The following is a 15,697-nucleotide window of genomic DNA, read 5'->3' as shown; positions in this document are numbered from 1 at the left end:
CAAGACATGAGCCTATATAATGAATTTCGGCAGCGAGTTGAATAATGTTTAGTGTTAATGATTATATAATTGATATACAAAAAATAATTTATATTTAATAGTTTAGACGTTCTGTATTTTGGTATTTCAAAAATACTAAGATCAAATGATGGAACACCCTTTAGGTGTGAAGGTTGGAAACAAGAAAAACGACTTAACCAATAACGATGAGGTCCGTTGTATAGACTGTGGTGAAAAGACAATAATAGACCGCTCTTTAGGTTTGGACATCCGTCGTATAGACTGTGAAAGGCAAATGGAGCCCTCTTCAGGTGTGAAGTTTGGAAGTACTCTCAGAAGAAACTACTCCTTTACCAATGAGGAAGTCCGTCGTATAGACAGTGAAAACCAGCGTCTGCTTCAAAAATTGTCAAGCATGTCTCCCAAGTCCCCCAAACTTCTGGCACGTATTTCGGGTCGGAGGACAGCACCTCCAAGAAAAGATGACAGTGAGCTATCACAGTTGATAAAGTTTCCCCAAACTGAGGACAGTACCAAGGCTTTATACGAAGAGAGCCCCACAGGCGAGAGTCACGAGACACTAGAGTCTCGATCAAAAGAGCCACAAGGGGGAGCAGAGTATAAGGAAACACTGGTGAAGATGCATATGAAAAGAGAAATTAAAGAAGAGGGTGAAGAGCCAATCTGGAATGAGGAGAAAGAGAAAATGTTACAAGAAGTGGAAGAACATTACAACAAGATGAATGAGAAGGAAATAGCAATGCAAGAGAAAATGGACTCAGCAAGAGCTGAATTAGAGTCTAGAAATTCAAAAAATAAAGAAAAGGTGAAAGACCTGAAAGGCGAGCTACAAGATTTGAAGCAACTGCATCAGGATGAGCTAACTAAATTGAGAGAACAGTACACTAACAGTGAGGGGGACATCCTAGATGAGAAAGCCCAAATGCAGAAAGATTTTAAAAATAAATTGGCTAAGCAGAAGAAGAAATTGGTGGAAGACTTGTACACTGCAGAGCAAAAGATTAAACTCTTGGAGAAAGACAAAGCGGCCCTCAAAGAAACCTTACAGACTTTGGCCGAGAGGGAAGAAGAGATTGCGGCCCTCAAAAACAGTATGGCTGAGCAGGAAGAAGCAAACACCACCCTCAATAAAGAGAACAAGGACCTCAAAGGGACTCTGACTAAGAAGGAAGAAGAGATCAAAGACCTTGAAGCAAATCTGGCTGAGAAGGAAGAAGAAAACACTGCCCTCCATATAGAAGTTGCTGACCTCAAAGATAGTCTAACGAAAAAGGAGGAAGAGAACATTGAGCTCAAAGAGACTCTGTCTAAGAACGTGGTAGAAATCACCGGCCTCAAAGAGACCCTTTCTGAGAGGAACGCAGAGATCGCCGCCCTCAAAGAGTCTGGTTCTAAGAAGGATGAAGAGATGATAAAACTCAGGAAGGCTATGGATGAGAATAAAAAGAAATGGGAACAGCAAAGGAAGGAGTGGCTTGAACAGGAAAAGTTGTTGAAGGATGAGCACAAGAGGGTCCTCACTGAAAGCTATCAGAAAGAAAAGGCGCTCCAGGACGAAGTGGACAACGCCAATACTGAGCTGGACAAAAGTAGAAAGTTAAATGAAGATTTTACTAAGAGGTGTTCAGAACTCTCGAAACACCTGATGCACATCAAGGAAGTTCACAATACCCAGGCTTCGATCAGGAGAAAACAGGATGAGGAAATGAGTAACGTTTGCGAAGAAGAAAAAGACGAAGAAGACGTAGACGTAGACGTAGAAGAAGAAGAAGAAGAAGAACACCACGAGGAGGACGACGATTGCCCATGCTGTGTGGGTAAGTCGGACAAGGAACATAAATAGGAGCTGGAGCAGCTAGCCTGAAAAAGACAGAGGAACACGATAAGGAAAAAGACTGTCCATGCTGTCATTAGACCAAGGAAGTCCCTCCATTCATTCTTTTCCTGCATGTTTTATATTTTTTGAGGGGTGCTAGTCCGTCCCTCCAGTGCATGGCTTTGGAAGATTACGTCATATGGCAGCCAAGTCTATAGGATTTTTGAGGGGCGCTAGCCCCTCCTATGCCCAGCTTTCCGGGTTTGTGTAAAAAAAATATATAATTATATAATGGCTTGTGATTGGCTGATCACCCCATAGCGATTATTTGATTGGGTGAGCAATATTGAAGATATAAGTGAGGGCAGAAAGGTGAAGACGGAAAAGTGAGGACGCAAATTGTCATTGGCCAGAATGAGATGATGTATGATGATAAGAGCACGCCTCACTTCACACGTTAATGTTAGTTGAGAGTACTTAGGACTTAAATCATTTGCCAGCCAAGTCTATGGACTTTGAGGATATTACAATATTTGTTTAGAGCTCTTAGAGTGCCAGCCAAGTCTATGGACTTTAATGTTTGTTTAGAGCACTTATACTGCCAGCCAAGTCTATGGACTGTAATGTTTGTTTAGAGCACTTATGACGTTAATCGTTTGCCATCCAAGTCTATGGACTGTAATGTTTGTTTAGAGCACTTATGTTAATCGTTTGCCATCCAAGTCTATGGACTGTAATGTTTGTTTAGGCCACTAAATGACGATAATAAGACGTCATGTAGCTGATATAAATACAATGGGTGCCCCTCAGTGTACTTGGGAACGATGCAAGCTAGATGCGAGGGGCGCGTAGCGGAAGGAACCTCTAGTTTTACACAATGGAAGTCAGTTGTGAACTCCTACAATCGCGACCAAAATTGGAGTCATATACTGTAGATACTGTACATCACTGGCTGGCCTCATGAAGTCCCACATCCAAATGGGAACGACATCGTTATTAGACGATCTATCTTGTTTTGTTTGTTTATTTGTTTGTTTATCTATTATTATTAGTGTGGTTAACCAGACTATATGCAGATCTGCGTTGTATTGCCAGAGATCATTCTCATAGCCTTCGTGCACATGCTTTAGCAGCGTTCTTCGTCTGCTCTCACAGTATTTGACGTTGCACTTTCTGCTTGATGCCCTGCAGGGAACCCTGGGAGATTTTCCTCTCCAGGTAATCAGACAGCACACCGGTGGCGTTTTCCAAATCCGCCTGGTTGTTCTCGAATATGACGGCTTGGTTGTTCTTCTTGAGGTATAAGGCAAAGGCAAAGTACATGAGCGTGGAGCGGCACCGGCCCAACACATCTACCGCCGTCTTCAGGAATTGCAGCATCTCCTTGACGTTAGCGTAGAGAGTAGAGACGCTCCTCGAGGCGCAGGCCCTGCATGTGGTTCAGGTAGCGATTGAAATAGAACATGAACCTGTGTATCCGCATGGCTGCAATGGACCGCTTTTGGCTGCCCCAGCATCATCTTTGTAACTATTGCAGTTATGGGCACCATAGTGTGAATCTGGACATTTCAGGCAGACCCAACACAACTGAATGGCGCAGCTCCGCTTCCCTCAAATCACCCAATTGCAGCTACCATTCTTCTCGATTGGAGTGTGGCATTTTGGACAGTCCTTGCCCTTAGAGTTAGGATTTTATAGTATTGCGGTTCATTATTTAATTGCAGCACAAGTTACTCCTCCCTATTTTAATATTTTCTGTATTGACATGAAGTACAGATGGTGATGGTAGTGGTAGTAAGTACATTCTACATTGCTAGAATTAGGGTTCAAATCCCTGCGCTGCTGTCTGTCTCACCGTTGTCCACCATGTTTACAAGGAAATGTTATCACTCAATTCATTGTCACACTGTCCAGTAAACAAATGAACAATTGTCAATTTCACTGAAGCTGTTGACAACTGTGTCCAAAGAGGCAGTGTGTCAAGGGGCCAGAATAGACCACAAATTACCTCTAGATGGTCTTCCACCATGTCTTCACCTCCTCCTAGGACACTCTAGGACTAGACATAGAGGGTGAGGCTCAAACCCTGTCCATATAAAGTTTACTTGTATTAATAATAATGAATAACCTAACATGGTTCATATTTATATAGTAATTAGAATTGATTTGCCTCCTGTGTGGATAAGGTATGTGTATGCTACTGTATTTTAGTGTAAGTCGTGTTGGTAGGCTACTTTAATTTGATTAAGTGATATTTGAAAGATTTGACTCAATAACAATTGGCACATTTAATAATGAGCGGCTAGAGAATGGCCTACACAATACAGAATTTGATTGCCTGTTAAGAGTTTGCATTCATCTAATTAAAAACGCCCATTGACGATGAAGGGAAAATGTACGTCATCTTGTCCCTAACACAAACATTAAATGCCATTAACAATAAAGAGAATTTCGCTTCTATGCCACCAAAATGTGGAATGCCCTACCAACAGTCATTAAGACAATTTAGGCATTTAGCAGACGCTCTATGATATCCTCAACATATTTTACAGCATTGTGAAATTGAAATGGCTCAAATCACTGGACTAATAATGGACTATACACCACGACACCTTAAATTATTTCAAATGAACAAAGCATCAAAATAAAATAAATCAAAACTTGGACCGTATTATGATTTATACAGAACAAATGAGCACAAAATAACAGGGATATCTTAATGTGAGTTTTCTCAAACTAAATTAGCGTTAGCCTACATTACATATCTGATAAACAGGCAAAAATGGCGTGATCAGAGATGGAAATAACCAACAATATTTACATGCATTCATAAGTGAGTGTTAAAACCTTTAACAGGCCAAGAAGGCCATGCCACCCCTCCGATACGAACCCTGCAAGAGAGAAAAAGAACACTTATTGATATTTCCGGTACAAAAGGGAGCCCCGGCCAAAATGACAATGAGAGTTAAAAGTGTGGCCTCGCAAAATATGTTCCAACATAACATTATAATCTGTATTTAAACACACATGGGGAGTCTCTACTATTGCAAATTACTGTGCTACTGCTGCTGGTAATTCCTGGAAATGCCCTTTTGTTTCGCCTCCTTTCTCCCCCTGTCCCCCCTTATCTTTTCTTTCTCTTTCTGGAAATAACAGAAGACGCTTCTAACAAAGTCGATTCTGATTCTGGCCCCCGGTGTGAAAGTACAAATGGCATCTGTATGCCTCATCCGCCAGTAAGCATGGAACCTGACCTAGCTGATGCACCCCCGACATGGAAATATAAATTGCAGATTGCTATATAGACATACATTTCCTATTTATCCACATATGCACATATATGAACCTGAATATGGTATTTATATACAGCATAGGCTATATTCTGCATATACTTGCCATATATTGGCATAATATGTTAGTATATTTAAAATAAAATCATAGCACCACCATTAGCCTTTTCATGTCACGCACCCCCTAGAAGGTGCCAGCGGACCACAAGGGGTGCACGCACTACAGTTTGGGAACCACTGGGTTAGAGCAAAGCAATGGGGGTCAAAATCAAAAGCATGAAGGTTCACAGTAAATGCTATGTCAATGTTTTTGAAATATCTTGTTAGGGCAAAAACAATGCTATATGCCATGTCACCAATAGGCCTATTTACAATTTATTAGATAATCGCCTAATACAAAATAAATAAAAAAGCACAAATAGCAGATCTACAAGCTTACAACACATTACTCTGTGACATGTTGTAAGCTTGTAGATCACATATTTCGTAAAATATGAAATGTGTCAACTTAAATGTGTAATCATGACAGCCCTAGTTACTATAAAACAAACTTGAACATACCGTGTGTCTGTAGTTATATCTTCTTATAGCCTCTCTAATGTGATATGTCTGGATGGCTCCACTAGGTGGCTCTACTGTAGCAGGACAGCTCTGAAACACACACATACACACAACATAATAGTATTACTTACCTGGGGCCTATTTCACGAATCTTGGATTAACTAATCCAGGATATAGGCCAAAGCCAGGCTTTTTAAATCCTGATCTTTACAGCCTGGTTTATTCCGTTCCACTAAAGCCAAGCGAGGCTCAGAATTGGCGGATTTGGCGAGCCGGGATCAGCAAGCCTGGCTTAATAGACAGTCTGGCTTGTTGTCTCTAGACCCCTTCTGTGGATCAAAGATTTACTGATCCTTCTTCTTCATGGGGTATTAAGGCAGTTTGCATCCTTAATAGTTGCATTACAGCCCCCTTCTGTATATCTCATTGTCTTTACTAATCTATTCAAGACCAACTGATACAAGGACTTAAGCTTCTAAAATAAATACTGCTGCTGTAATTAAAGAGAGAACATACTCTCAATAGTGGATAGACTGAATGATTAACTACCCCAAAAATATAGTTTACATTTTACCACTACTATTAACTTAAAACAGAATTCTTAATATTGTAAGCATAATGATATTGTCGCATTGTGATATTTGGCCATAACTCCCTCCTCTGAGGGAGCTACCTTTGGGGAAGGGGGTTGTTTTCCAGACAGGGGCCAGACTGGTGAGGGTCATAGGTTCATGGGTTAGCATGCCAAAGTTTGTGCTATTGCCATTGAGAATGCATTGGGCGTTTAAGTTACATAACTCCGAAACTACAAAACATTTCAAAGTAAAAAGTTCCAGCATGTGTTTCCACAGTAAGCTGAATTTTACAAAGTGTGAATGGAGTTTCTAGGTGAAAGTGATTTTTTGAAGTGCCACTATCTGCCTATAAATGTCTCAAATTTGAAAGCACTATATTTCTAAAACTATGAAACATTTCAAAGATTCCTTTTCAGGCACACATGTCCACCGTAGGATGAACCTAAATAGGTTTGAATGGGGTTTCTAGGTGTAAGTATGTAGGACTAGTAGTGGGTTAAACGTTACAATATGTTGTAAAACAATGAGTAATGGTAATATTTAGTGGTTTTCACTTTTACAAAGAATAATAATATAATATAATAATTATTCTTAACCGTGCACTTGCACGACAGCAAACCTATTCATGGGGAACATTCACCAAAAGCAGCTGATCTACAAGCTCACAAGCTGTCATGATGTTGTGCAGCCTATATATTTTGGTTATTTGATTTTATATAGTGCTTAAATTAGTCCTTTAATGCAGACCGATACAAATAAGGCAACATAAACCCATAATAATTGAATACATCTGGAAAACATCATTGGTTTGTGATCAGTTTGACTGCTTAATGAACAGTAAAGACATCAGGATTAGGTTAAACCTGGCTGTTAGCCAGGCTAAGTCCAAAGCATAAGTTCCCATGGTAACTTATGTAGCATCACTTTCATGAAACCGAATCAAGCCTCAACATATCCAGGTTAACTGGTTAAGTTAATCTGGCAAGATCAACCAGTTTTCATGAAACCGGTTAAGCACTGATCCAGGATATATTAAGCCAGGATATGTGTTAAAGCCCGGCTTAATCTCTAATCCAAGTTTCGTGAAATAGGCCCCTGGTACTTTAGGCTCCCCTACACAAGTATTTATCGGTGTTGCCAGATTTAATGAGAGAAACAACAACAAGCAACCAGGAACATGCCCAAAAGAGAGAGGGAGCACGCGCACGCACACACCTTCTTCCGTTTCCTTTGTCTGGCTCTGCCGTCCAGGCTTCCGTTACCCTGGAGGAGGGGCTTAGAAGTGTGGGAGGAGCCTGGAGTGGAGGGGGGAGTGGCCTCAGGTGAGTCTGGGTCTTTCTTCTCCTGACGCACAGAGAGAGAGAGAGAGAGAGAGAGAGACGGGGGCCGTTGATTGACATGGCATGCCTATTACATACGTATGTTATGGAACTGCCCACTTTTAATTGATTATTGGAAGTTCATCTTGTCTACTGTCTCTGATATCATAGAGGTTGAAATACCACATGATCCAAGAATTTGGTTACTGGGTGACGTTACATTGATCAACACAAATTTCAACAAAGCATACTTTGTGTTACTCGCCAGTACAGCTGCGAAGAAAATCATCTTGGTTAATTGGAAATCTGAAAAATCACCTTCACAGAGACACTGGCTGAATGAGCTTTCATCATACTGTACCCCTGAAAAGATACTGTACAATATAAGAAGAAGACCTGCTACTTTTGAAAAGATATGGGGCAGGTTCTTTGAGGTTCTACCTTCAATATCTCCTCTGGGTTGATTTGTTTTTACTGTTTTTTGTCTTTTCCTTTTTGAGTTTGTCTTGTCTTGTTTAAAAAAACAAAAAACTAAATCACGATTCTGTAATTCATTGTTGTAAATGATATCTGCATTATCAATAAATAAATCTTAAAAAAAGAAAGAGAGAATAACACCTGGGCACTACCCAAATAAAATATACTGGAGCACTCGACTGGTCTGCACGTGTTTATTATTTTGCAGGGGTGACTGACGTTTTGACTTTCCTCTTCCTCAGAGTCAAATATACAGGCATATACAGTATATGTGCCCCGGCCACAGAGGGAAAGACATACAGACAGCGCTCGCCACAACAACTTGAACTTTAGGTAGTTGAAGACAGATGAGAGGGTAGGACTGTACCTCAGTGTGTGTACTGTAGTGGATGTAGCTGGCGGAGATCACGTGACTGATAGGGTTGGTCTTTGACGTCATTTCCTGCTTCACCAACAGAGACAAATCTACAATCTGTGTCGTAAGAAAGACAAATAGGGGGAAATGAATCAAGCCATGTCATTGAGTGAATGGGTAAGAGAGCATCACAATTTCACTCTGTCATGGTGGCATGCAGGCAGGGCAAACAAAACAAATACACGCAACGTTCTCTTGACAGATTCAGATTTCAGAATTATTCATCCCTCAATGCAATCGTAACTAAAAGCCTACAAGTTCATAGAACATTCCTGGGGGACCCCGTTCATTATATATGTAGGGTTCAAGTGCTTAACCCATGAGAAGCATTTTAGATTTGCATTATTTTATAGTTTGGCTATTCAAAAATAAGATATGCAATGCCATGCCATGAGCTTGTAGATCTGCTATTTTAGAAGAATCTTGAAAATGTGTGCAAATCTTTGAATATTCTATTTTTAAAAGCAGGACATTTTAAACTCAAATATTTGCTTCTGGGGGTCCCTGGAACAAGATATGTTTTAGATGGGGGGCCCGGCGGCCAAATACATATAATTTTGGGGGTCCTTGAAATGAAGACATTTGTAGAACCGGCCTCAGATCTAAATGGTTTAAATTAATATCAGGGGTAGGCAACCTTAGGAACGGGTGCCAACATTGGCACAGGGGAGGGTGAGAGAGGTTATTTATTTTTAAATTAAGTATTCGAAAATGTATTTAAATGATGTCCCCTCACATACAAATCACATCATCACATCAGGAAGGCCAAAGTTACCTGGGCAACCGTCTCATAGGCCAGATATGACAGGATCTCCATGGCGATGCTGTTGGGTTTCACCTCCAGACTACTACAGTCTAACCAGTCTCGGAACTTAGATGCCTTTTTAGCTGCACACGCACACACACACACACACACATGCACGCACACAAACACACACACACACACACACACACACACACACAGTCACACACACACACACTTAACAATCTGACCGACAGACTGATAGAACAAACAAATATTTTGTTTGTATGTATTTAAGTGTGTACTCATCCCGGTTATTATACACGTCTCTGGCCTAATGTTCTCAGCAGTCTTACCGAAGCTGAGCTGTCGGCTCTCACAGAACTCCGAGTACTGATTCTGATCCATAGCCCGAGTCTGACGCTCGATGCGCTGTAAAACACAAATGTATAAACACTAACTGTACGAAAGTACATGAAAGTAGTGGCCTGTGCTGCGGACCATGTCATCATTCACAAGAGCCTAAAAAAAGTAATTTAATCCGTGTCTTCCAATTTGTCTACATGACTGAATAGTCATAACTCTCAGAAAATGAATAGCTTAAATACAAAGGGAAGACATCATTGCACAAAAAAAACCACAACAAGGGGTCCAATCAAGTACGGTCACCTCAAAAACACATGGAAAAACTGGAAAAAAATGTAAACACACCTCCAGTCGCTCCTGTTTGACAGGATCCACTTCATGTCTCTCGGCCAATGACAGCAGCTCTCCGGTGTGATCCATCCACACCAGGAAGTCCTGAGCCAACCGCTGCCTCCTCTGGTTATTTCCAGTGGCAGCACCTGCCCAGCGGTCTACGAGACACAGGTGATTTGGACAAGATGTTAAAGACATAATTGGTATGGGGAACAAACTGGAGCATACAGACATTCCTACAAACCTTTAGCAGGTGCTAGAAAACTAACACTTTAATGACAAGAGTGCCACTGCCACCAGTTAACCTGTTAAGACCGGCGAAGCATCCGTGTCATTTTAGCTAAGAAGCATTATTTTATACTATTGCTATCTATTTAGTATCTAGTAGCAACTACGGTAGTACTATGTCAGTATCAGTATCAAACTACTTTCTCACAGAACAACGTTCTTCTGAGGTATTCTGGAATGGCAAAAAAGGAAATGTTTGTATATCCTGTGTGTTGAGCATGATGTCCTTTCTGTTTGGGACGGCTGTGAAATTGTTGTTGTGACTAAGCATTGTAGAAGCTCTTAGACGGTGAAAACATATACAGATAAAACATAAATATAGCTTTATTAATGTGATAAAATTCTGCAATCATCTAAATTACATTTAAACGCTAAATGGCCTCTTTTCAACGAGTTTGAGATCAGGGTGTATAATATCGATAATAATCGTGGGTGTGTGGTTGCTAGGATGCGTGCGTGCGTGTGTGTGTGTGTGTGTGTGTGTGTGTGTGTGTGTGTGTGTGTGTGTGTGTGTGTGCGTGCAGTTACCTGTGTCTTGTGTGTCTTCTTCATCCATGCTTTTGAGGAGCTTAGATTTATAATCTCTAAACTGGATATATTTTAATAACCTGGATACTTTTTTCTGGCAGCAAAACAGAAAATGGAAAAGAAGAATCTCAATAAATACAGTAAGTAAATATTAACATCTAACGCACATAAAACGTGTCGTTTCCTCCTGTCCGATTTATACCCGATTATGCATTGTATCGTGCACCGAGAATAGCAGATCTACATGCTCACAACACACCACGCTGCCGCACACGGTCAGACCTCCAACTTAGTATAAATCAGAGTTTGGCATGTGCAACTTTGGTTCATGATAGTCATATCTCACTATATCACAGTTGTGAGATAAAGCAGTTGTGATGAATAAAAGATGAAGATATAAAGCTGGAACTATCAGTTGCACTGCTGAAAATAAAAAAAAATTGCTTACCAACCCCAAAATAGAGGCCTTAATGGTAGACTTAATATCACATTAAAAGGGGGGGAGAACAAATAAATATTGGGACAAAGCCCAGTCGTATTGAAGTACTCACTCCCATATTGTACAAATATGGGGGAGTGATAGTACCTATAGTACTATGAGTACTGTCCTCAAAATATAAATGTATTTGTTTGCTCTGATAAACTAATCCCGTAGTTCTCATTTTAATGAATGTATTAGCCTCTATCTGGCGACCTCCGTGATGAATTGGTGCTTAGTGTGTATCTTCTTACCTTGTCTCTCCTCATCAGAAAGAGGATGTCCTCAGCTGAAATGACCCTTGACCCTCGTAAGACAGCCCCCTCGCACGCCTGCTGCAGCTGACCAACCAAAACCATGCATAGAACAGCAATTAGCATAATCTAGATATCGTCTCTGTCGGGTGGAAACATCATTATGTCCAACAATGTTACTTTTCAGTATTTTTTTTATGCCACGATTTTGCAACCCATTTTTTTTCACCCAGTGTAATCTAATGTAATCCTGGGCACTACACTTCCTCTGCCAACCTGGGGGGGGGACGGACCTCATGCTTTCTTCTATGCATGAGGAGTCCTTTTCAGGATTCAAATAAAAGAAATGGCAAAGATCTACAAGCTCAAAGCTTTGAGATTGCAGATCTGCTATTTTTTATACTTTTGTGTGATGCTGTAGTAGGATCAAGTAAGGCATTAATTATGGAAAAACACAAAACATTGGAATATGGATATAGGAGGGGACACATCGGCTGAATAATTGTCGGTACCAATGACGTTGAAAAAGACAAATAATAGTCGTTATATCAGCCAGACCAATATACTTATATGAAGCTCAAGTGTTTTAGTTGTCATTCGTTTGATCATTGTTTGTGAATTGTCATGTCGGTTCAAATGTAAAAAGTATCCTGTAAGTCCATATGGGCTGGGCTTCCTTGGAAGCATGACATTATAATAAAGAAAACTATTCAAAAATGTTTTTCAAAATAGTAAAAAATAAAAAAAAGAAAGCAAAGAAGTTTAGGGTTAAGGCACTGGCGAAAATAGGGCCCCAAGTCTCTTCACCAAAAATAGCTAGTGACTAGTGAGCTTGCTGATCTGCTATTTTTGGTGAATGTTCCCCACAGAATAGGAATGCTGGGGTTTAAGTGGTTGAATGCCAAGTAAACAGTCTGTCCTAATGGAAACAAATATACTCTCCAGTAAGTTTTCCTCGTGACATATTGTATCTTTGGGGGAAAGATATGACAAAAGGTGCTATAAAGTAACACTGTAATTCAGGGGTGCCGTGGATGAAAAAGTTATTTAACAGCCCAAACTTGTTTGAGAACCACCGATACACACCGAAGTGTGTATTAGTATTACCATTGTGATGAGTTGTGTGTGAACGATGTCCTCTACCAGAGCAGCTGTCTCGGGCAGCGGCCTGCAAGCGTCTCCCAGAGCAAACCTAACACACAGTCACAGAGGAATACTCAACACAAAAACTGTGCAGACAGCGACTTCAATCGCGTAATTAAATATTTACGGATTGCAAACGTTTAAAAGCAATTCCACTGCAAATAATTGTAAGCAAAACTTCAAAAACGGCACTAAATACCCTCTGCATTCCTAATGGATTGTTTTCTATCAATGACACACTCCACGAAGCCTTGAATTCATGGGGTGTGTAATTGAATTTCGTTTTTGTCACATTCCTAATCAAATAATTTGATGACCGTGTCATCAGTCAGTAGTGAGGCTCAAAGACTCTCCTGAGTCCTAAGAGTCTCAAGGAATGCAACAAAAAGGATATGTCGTTGTTTTTCTCAAAGCTTTGAACTTGTTATTTTTTAATGATTAATAGAAAGTACTTGAAGATAGTAAGATACCCTGCAAAAAAGCTTTTCACATCTAAAACAATGTAGGCACAGATGAGAAATAGTGTCTAAATACTTCTAGAACTCACAGTAGACTACACCCAGAACACTCTCTCTCTCTCTCTCTCTCTCTCACACACACACACACACACACACACACACACACACACACACACACAGCAAGAGAGAGAAACATCCTACAGAGCACCCATGCCACAATTAGGCCTGACCACAATTTGCATACAGGGATACCACTTCCATGATACCAGACTAACGTAAACCCACATCCTGAATGACTCTCCTTCGCCCATTCCTTCTCTTTTCCCATCTTTCTGTCTTTCTCCTGCCCTCCTTCCCTATTTTCCTGCCTCTCGCTGCTCCCTTCCTTTGACCTGTGGTTGGCTGGCTGCAGCTTTCAGTCCCGGAGCCCAGTGGGGTTGTGGGCAGGTTGGTTTCAGGTTTGGAGGTTGGGTTTGGTCGGACAGTTGGTTTAAGGTTTAGACAGGTGTAGGTTTTGGGGTTTAGTTTGGCATTGGACTGTCTGACCACCGACACCACATCTCTACTCCACAGGCCCACACACACCACAGGGTGAGTACCCCAAATCTTACACTCTCTCACTCTCTCACACACACACACACACACACACACACACAATATGAAGATTACACGTCACGATTATTGTGGCAAATATAATTGCCATTTACAAAATTATCAAAATATGCTTAAAACTTAAAATGCCACTTTTGTTAACCACTTCCACAGCATCCCTATTTTGGTGGGATCGTTTGCCAAACATAGGCGATCTACAAGCTCACAGTGCATTGTGTGATCTGCTATTCTTGGTCAATCGATTTGTGTAGTGAAATAAGAGTGTACCAAATAACGCTTTTTACAGGTTTGTTTCATCAAGTATTTTGAATTTGCAGCTCATCAAAAGCCATTTAATTCTAGTGTATAATAGGACAATTTCACGATAAATCAAAATCTCCACAATATGATTATTGTGAGCATTTTGTATCACGATAAATGATAACGATTAGCGTCACACACATTGATACAAAAGAAAAAGTATCAAAGACATACGCGAGTGTATGATTATGCAGATACATAGGATTTGACTGCATGTGATAACAAATTGCAAAGTGCTAACTGTCTCCATTATGTCAGTGCAACAGGTTGCCATGGCTTCCAACAGCCTATTTGGAAGCACCAGCCCAGTGTTGTATTGGGGTCAGTCTCTCTTTATGTATTGTCTGTCTGTCTGTCTGTCTGTCTGTCTCAAACACTAGTTCAGTGGTTCTCAACCTTTTCAAGACGCAGCCCCCCGAAATAATCATGTTTGAACTGGAGACCCCCCCTCACGTATATCTATTCTAAGTCCGAGCATAGACATGCCTCTTCCTTGGCCTACCGACACTGCCCGTCTTGCCTGTCCTCCGAGATGCAAGAGAATGGCAACACGCGACAGTCATTTGTAACTTTAATTTTTGTAGAAGAGGCAAACTAATATTGTTTGTGCCATTTGCTTTGATTGAATAATTTGATTGAACACATATGTACTATGATTTGATTTGGCTGTGTTCTAAATTAAAGTGTAAGTGTTGATTATCGTGTATTATTCGAATTATTGTAAACTAACACTATTATACTTAAAAAAGATAAAGATAAAAGGGAAAAGAGACCTTTTTTTACAGTACAATAATGTTTCAAGTTTATACAAATAGACAGGCCAACGGCATAAACAATATCAGTTTGCCTATTCTACAAAAATAAAAGTTACTGTCACACGTGACAAGCTGTCATTCTCTTGTATTATATATCGTACTTGTATTATTTATTTATTTCCCACCACGGAGTAACCTCGTGCAGCAGACTATCCAGCATGCATCTTCCACCTCGGAGACACCAGCTGTGTCGATAGGCCAATCAGAGGCAGGCGAGGCGTTACCATTTCTATTCTCGGACGTAGAAAAGATATACGTTTGAGGCATTACATTTTGTTTGACTCAGATAAATATTGTGAAAATAACCGTATTGTGAGTTTGTATATCGGCTATTTTCACCATGTTTGTCTCTTTCGTATATGATTTGACAATTTGGCCAATGTTTGACCAGTTTTTATAGTAGTGTGTTGATTATTTAAGTTTTGATGCCGTAATGGTCCTTTTCTTTCTTCCTTTCTTTTTTGAGGCATTAAAAAAGGTCTTAAAGGTCCTTGAATAAATTGTCACTTCACTGTCATTTGGGGCCCTGCCAGATGTGACTGAAATGTGCCTAAAAGTAAATGGAATTTTATTCAAAAGACTAGGACTAGAACCAAATCAAAAGAAACACTGATGACTAGCCAGAGGTCTGTGACAGTGTGTTGTGTGTCTCACATCATGCTCTGTAGCTCTGGGATAAAGCTGGCCCTCGGGACGGGTCGGTCTTTAGAGTTGGAGGGAGCAGAGCTGGCCATGGGACTCTGAACCACTTCACCCTGCACACAAACACAGTCACACATGCATTAACCCAAAATACGTGTCATACAGTGTCAGAGTTGAGAGTTTGGAAGCACTCTTTTTCAATAGCGCAACGGCTTGCTGACTACTGCATTATGTGACATTTAGAAACAAACAGGTGGTATGCAG

General features: G+C 40.5%; 1 protein-coding gene across 2 annotated transcripts in view; it reads right to left on the bottom strand.

The window, feature by feature from the left end:
* Positions 1-4,498: 4,498 nt before the first annotated feature.
* The window catches only part of supt3h (SPT3 homolog, SAGA and STAGA complex component), an 11,937-nt gene continuing 738 nt past the window's right edge, over positions 4,499-15,697 (bottom strand). For both annotated transcript variants that reach the window (XM_080781737.1, XM_080781738.1), the window contains exons 2-12: positions 15,446-15,546; positions 12,571-12,655; positions 11,464-11,550; positions 10,732-10,825; positions 9,928-10,073; positions 9,573-9,648; positions 9,250-9,362; positions 8,427-8,531; positions 7,479-7,607; positions 5,689-5,778; positions 4,499-4,728 (exon numbers count right to left, since the gene is read on the bottom strand). In XM_080781737.1, the coding sequence (XP_080637863.1) occupies positions 4,687-4,728; positions 5,689-5,778; positions 7,479-7,607; positions 8,427-8,531; positions 9,250-9,362; positions 9,573-9,648; positions 9,928-10,073; positions 10,732-10,825; positions 11,464-11,550; positions 12,571-12,655; positions 15,446-15,525 (1,047 nt within the window). In that variant the 5' untranslated portion in view covers positions 15,526-15,546 and the 3' untranslated portion in view covers positions 4,499-4,686. The remainder of the gene's footprint in view (positions 4,729-5,688; positions 5,779-7,478; positions 7,608-8,426; positions 8,532-9,249; positions 9,363-9,572; positions 9,649-9,927; positions 10,074-10,731; positions 10,826-11,463; positions 11,551-12,570; positions 12,656-15,445; positions 15,547-15,697) is intronic.

Source organism: Protomyctophum bolini (assembly GCF_963924005.1).
Source record: "Protomyctophum bolini genome assembly, chromosome: 14".
Taxonomy (NCBI): Eukaryota; Metazoa; Chordata; class Actinopteri; order Myctophiformes; family Myctophidae; genus Protomyctophum; species Protomyctophum bolini.
This window is presented reverse-complemented; position numbering and strand designations above follow the sequence as displayed.